General features: G+C 40.1%; 1 protein-coding gene across 1 annotated transcript in view; it reads right to left on the reverse strand.

Annotated features, from left to right (window-relative positions):
* The window catches only part of TMTC1 (transmembrane and tetratricopeptide repeat containing 1), a gene marked incomplete at its 5' end in the record, with an annotated part of 314006 nt that overhangs the window by 142367 nt on the left and 165412 nt on the right, over window positions 1–6227 (reverse strand). Inside the window, one exon of the mRNA XM_010856048.1 lies at window positions 395–584. Within this exon, the coding sequence (XP_010854350.1) occupies window positions 395–584 (190 nt within the window). The remainder of the gene's footprint in view (window positions 1–394; window positions 585–6227) is intronic.

The raw sequence follows: 6227 nt of genomic DNA on the forward strand, positions 1-6227 counted from the left end.
GTAAGTAGAGTCTTAACCATATTTTAAGCACTTACAACAATGTTATCAATATCTCACTTATCATTACATGAAATAAAACAATTGCATCAAAAAATAGTCAACTGCTGCAGGAAAAAAAAAAATTCTTATTTGTGAACATTAAATTTCAGATCCAATTTCTACACAGTTGGTGGAAACAATAAAGTATATAATTAAGATAGCCTCGGTCTCCTAACCCCATTAAAGTCTTCAAAATATGTATTACTTTTCTGGAAAATTTTTAAATATAAAGTTTTTTTTTAGACAGAGGGATAAATTCAATTTAGACCCACATTCTCTTGCAGGAAAAAAGCATTTCTGAGTATAGAGCATCTCTCTTCCAATGCAGTGTTCATTTGAATGTTAAGAAAATTACCTTGAAGGCTGCTAGACAATGAAGACTCAGTAAGGCCATCACGACTGCCAGAAGGATGGTAGCTCCATTCCGTATGTCCCATATGGTCTCTACCAGAGGGATACTGCCCACCTGCCAGTCATAGCACAGGGTAACAGGTGCAAGCAGAAGCCACACGTTGAAGGCCAAGAGGTAGGAATAAGTAAGGAATCTACAAAGAGAAGAAGAATCACTAAAACACAACTCGAGACCCATGACATTCTGAAGACATTCATTCACCATGTTTCTACTGAATAGCCTTTCTATGCTAAAAATGTTATAAAAAGACAAGGTAAATGGAAGGCAATTCATTCATTTAGTCATGAAGTTGACCATTCTGCAATATATCTAACAGCTGCTAGTCACTGTGGTAGCTGCTGGCCTTTCAATGATGAAGAAGACAGAGTTTCCATGACCTATTTTTAAAAATTATCATATAAATACTTACATAACAACTGAGATAAATGGTATAAAAGAAAAGTTTGATGGAAGTATTTGACATGAAATGCTGCCTCATTGGGTACAATTCCCTGAGTAAGAGACATTTGAATTGTCTCTTTTTAATAATGCCCCAAATCCTGCACTAGATATGCAAATATTAACCATTTAAAATAGAGTGATCCATTTTGAACCATCTCAAAAAATCAAAATATCTGTAGTAGGGAGATAAAGTCTCCCACAAATCAAGGGGCTAACCTTCAAAAGGAGGGACAAACAGTTGTCCCTGATAATAAGAATAGCCAGGTGGACCTCAGGAAGGAAAATAATGAATGGAGATATTACTCCTGTTTCCTGGCTGTGTCTAGGCAGTAAGGTAAAGCAGAAGGCATCCTAACTGATCCCCTTCCTTTCTGCACAGAGGAAATGGAATTTATTTAAGTTTGTTCAGTCTACACAAATCATTAAGTAGTGTTCAAGACCCTTGAGAACTGCAGAACCCCAGCATACAGCAAACTCCATCCACGTCTCTGCACTAAGGGATGACTGAACCCTCGTATGGCTTCTAGCAGCAGAAGGCCATGTCCCCAGGATGACTCCAACCCCTCCCCTGGCATTAAAATGCCAGCCTGAGAAAGACAGATCATCACTGCCTGGAGAATTTACTTCTTTTCTAGCCAAACCGTGACAAAAGGCCCCCAACTTCCATTTCCTAGAGCATTTACTACAAAGCACTTACGACTGGGAATATGTATCTCCTAGAACTCAGAAGTTGTTCTCAAGGACCCGGGAGTTGTTCTTTTAAAATGTCATCACCAGGAGCATGGGGCCTGGCTCCCAGTCTGCTGGAGGACAGAATCTGAACTGTGATAACTGCCAGCCAGTAAACACAGCCTGAATGCGCTTAGAGGATCAGTCCATTGTAATGTTTTACTTCTCTGACTCAGCCAAGCATCAATTTGCAAACCCCTCCCCCGCCACCATTCTCTATTTAAAGTACTTAGTCACCTCTGCGCAAACCAGAATGGAGCTCAGCTCCTGTCCTGTCAGGAATTACTGAATAAAGTGTGCTCTTATTGCTCTAACTTATGTCCAGCTGGGTTCATCTTTAACATTATATATGGAACTAAACCAAAGACCTAGATAAATCCCTTGCCTTTAAGGAATGTAAAATCCAATAGTGAAAATAAGATATATCGAATTAAAGAGTCATGAGGGTGCAGAATGTGAAGAAGAGACCTCCCGCACCACCAGGTCCTTTTAGAGGAAATCTTAGATGGGCCAAATCCAATGCTAAGAGTGAGTTCACCTTAAATTTTCAGTTAAGTAGCTCTGGATTAAAATACCTTTCCCAGGCCTTCCCAACATATCTCCTTTCCTTCCCTCCTCTTGTTCCAAGGTTGGCAGTGGAAAAATCATTAACAGTGATCGGGAGAGGCTCAGTGATGGGGGTTATTCACTGCCTTCACTGTCAATCCCCAGCAGAGAAATGCATCAGATGTTTCAGTGGTGTTTCAAAACTCTCCTCTCTGTTGTTATTTTAAATAAAATAACACACAGACAGTGCAGTATAAGGGACTTCCCTGGTGGCTCAATGGTAAAGAACCCACTTGACAATGTGAGAGATGTGGATTCGATCCCTGGGTTGGGAAGATCCCCTGGAGAAGGAAATGGCAACTCACTCCAGTATTCTTGCCTGGGAAATTCCATGGAGAGAGGAGCCTGGAGGGTTATAGTCCATGTGGTTTGATGAAGTCCACCAAATTTTGTTATTTAACAAAAATAAAAACAAAAAAGTCACCATATCCCATTTAGGTTTGGGCCTATGAGAATGCCAACTCCATAGAAAGATGATTGGGTCACTTAAGGTTTCTTTTCATAGAGATTCTAAGCTGATGTTATTTACTTCTTAGCTCAGTAAAGATTCTTTACGACTTGGCTTTAAAGGAGAATGTTCAGCCACCAAACTTAGCAAGAAAATTATGCAGCTGTGTCACTCAGTTACATTAATTTAGTAATTTAATAAATTACTTTAAAAAACAGTACCTCCTTCTTGAGGTAATAGATCTAGGCAAAGATTATAAATGGCTGCTGAAATTATTAGATGAAAAGTTGATGGGGTATTTTATAATGGAAGATCTGGCTATATCAGGTGCCAGGAACTTATTAAATAATTTTAAAATCACAGAAAGGGAAACAAACATCTTGATGTCCTCCTGATGGATTATGCACATCACCATCTATAAGATGGTCTTGCCAAATAGAAAATTAAACTTAAATCTAATCAACTCCTGTATTACTAGTTTATATCAAATACAGAAAACACCAGAACATGTTAAATAATACCACAAGGAAGCAACACACTAATTCAGAGTGTTAAAGAACAAACGATGGCAGTGTCTTCAACGAACACATCGCAGTGGCAAAGAAAACATGGGCGAGGGCACAGATGAATCAAGACTTACGAGACGTATCAAACAAATGCAGATTTTGTCTAACTGGGAATTCAAACAAACTGCTCTTAAAAATAACTGCTTATGAGACGGACAAAATTGAAATGTGGACTAGACATGCTAATAGGGAATCATTGTTAATTTGTAAGTGTGGGGACAGTACTGTAGTTCTATTCTTTAAAGATTCTTGTCTTTTAGAAATGCACAACATGATGACTTGGATTTGCTTCAGAATTATCGACTAAAACAAGGGGGAAGAATTGCATGGGAATATGAATTAAATAAGATTATACATGAACTATTATTGCTGAAACTGGATAATGGGCACGTGCAATGGCACCCCACTCCAGTACTCTTGCCTGGAAAATCCCATGGATGGAGGAGCCTGGTGGGCTGCCATCCATGGGGTTGCTAAGAGTTGGACACGACTGAGCGACTTCACTTTCACTTTTCACCTTCATGCATTGGAGAAGGAAATGGCAACCCACTCCAGTGTTCTTGCCTGGAGAATCCCAGAGACAGCAGGGCCTGGTGGGCTGCCATCTATGGGGTCGCACAGGGTCGGACACGACTGAAATGACTTAGCAGCAGCAGCAGGTTCTTTACACTATTTTCTCTCCTTTTGTACTTACTTAATATTTTCAAATAAAAATGAATTTTAAGTAGTGGTAAAGGTAACAGAATTGCCACAGGAATGCTTTCTTATATTTGGTTGCAGCTTGACTATGGAGTAGATGCAAATGCTATGTAGAAACTTTAATATTCAGGCCACATTTTGACATTGCCCTATAAGTTGTGTTCAGTCTCTTATATTTTCTACATTTGCAATACCATGACAACAGAGGATGAGATGGCTGGATGGCATCACTGACTCAATGGACATGAGTCTGAGTAAACTCTGGGAGTTGGTGATGGACAGGGGGCGTGCTGTGATTCATGGGGTCACAAAGAGTCAGACACGACTAAGCGATTGAACTGAACTGAACTGAACTGAATGATAAAAAACAAATACGAAGGATAACATTTTTCAAAAGTTACAATTTCAATATAGTTACTTATATTTTTTAATGCTCAATTTTGACTTTTTATGTAGATTATAACAAAAATAGTTTTAAAAATAAAAGCAAATCATGGAATTAAAAAAAACAAACTTTCCTTTCTTGTAATACTAGGAAGGTCAAAACCATTAACTTGACTCAAGACTATTAACTTAACCCTTCTTTATTTTTTTTAGGTATAGTTGGTTTATAATAATATATTAGTTTCAAGTGTACAGCACAGTGATTCTAAATTTTTGTAGATTATACTCCATTAAAAGTTATTATAAAATATTGGCTATAGTCCCTGTGCTATACAATGTATCCTTCCCGCTTATTTATTTTACACATAGTAGTTTGTACCCGGAGAAGGCAACGGCACCCCACTCCAGTATTCTTGCCTGGAAAATCCCATGGAGAGAGGAGCCTGCTGGGCTACAGTCCATGGGGTCATGAAGAGTCGGACACGACTGAGAGACTTCACTTTCCCTTTTCACTTTCATGTATTGGAAAAGGAAATGGCAACCCACTTCAGTGTTCTTGCCTGGAGAATCCCAGGGACAGGGGAGCCTGGTACGCTGCTGTCTATGGGGTCGCATAGAGTCGAACACGACTGACGCGACTTAGCAGCAGCAGCAGCAGCAGTTTGTACCTAATTTTCTACCCTTAATATGCCCCTCCCCTTCCCTCTCCCTACTGGCAACCATTAGTGTGCTCTCTACGTTTGTGGGTCTGCTTCATTGTTGTCGATGTTTTACTTTACTTATTAATTTCACATATAAGTGATGACATTCAGTATTTGTTTTCCTTTGTCTGACATTTCACTAAGCATAGTACCCTCCAGGCCCATCTAATCTGTTGTGAAATGCAATTTTGTTCTTTTTTACGACTAATATGACAGTGTAGCTATATGCACTAAGTGTGTGCACGCTAAGTCACTTCAGTTCAGTTCAGTTCAGTTGCTCAGTGGTGTCCGACTCTTTGCCACCCCATGAATCACAGCACGCCAGGCCTCCCTGTCCATCACCAATTACCAGAGTTTACTCAGACTCCGTCCATTGAGTCAGTGATGCCATCCAGCCATCTCATCCTCTTTCATCCCCTTCTCCTCTTGCCCCCAATTCCTCCCAGCATCAGAGTCTTTTCCAATGAGTCAACTCTTCGCATGAGGTGGCCAAAGTACTGGAGTTTCAGCTTTAGCATCATTCCTTCCAAAGAAATCCCAGGGCTGATCTCCTTCAGAATGGACTGGTTGGATCTCCTTGCAGTCCAAGGGACTCTCAACAGTCTTCTCCAACACCACAGCTCAAAAGCATCAATTCTTTGGTGCTCAGGCTTCTTCACAATCCAACACTCACATCCATACATGACTACTGGAAAAACCATACCCTTGACTAGACGGACCTTTGTTGGCAAAGTAATGTCTCTGCTTTTGAATATGCTATCTAGGTTGGTCATAACTTTCCTTCCAAGGAGTAAGTGTCTTTTAATTTCATGGCTGCAGTCACCATCTGCAGTGATTTTGGAGCCCCAAAAAATAAAGTCTGACACTATTCCCACAAACAGTGGGAACCCCATCTATTTCCCATTAAGTGATGGGACCGGATGCCATGAATTTCATTTTCTGAATGTTGAGCTTTAAGCCAACTTTTTCACTCTCCACTTTCACTTTCATCAAGAGGCTTTTGAGTTCCTCTTCACTTTCTGCCATAAGGGTGGTGTCATCTGCATATCTGAGGTTATTGATATTTCTCCCGGCAATCTTGATTCCAGCTTGTGCTTCTTCCAGTCCAGCGTTTCTCATGATGTACTCTGCATATAAGTTAAATAAGCAGGGTGATAATATACAGCCTTGATGTACTCCTTTTCCTATTTGGAACCAGTCTG

This window comes from Bison bison, unplaced genomic scaffold (assembly GCF_000754665.1).
Source record: "Bison bison bison isolate TAMUID 2011002044 unplaced genomic scaffold, Bison_UMD1.0 scf7180017864370, whole genome shotgun sequence".
In the NCBI taxonomy this organism is placed as follows: domain Eukaryota; kingdom Metazoa; phylum Chordata; class Mammalia; order Artiodactyla; family Bovidae; genus Bison; species Bison bison.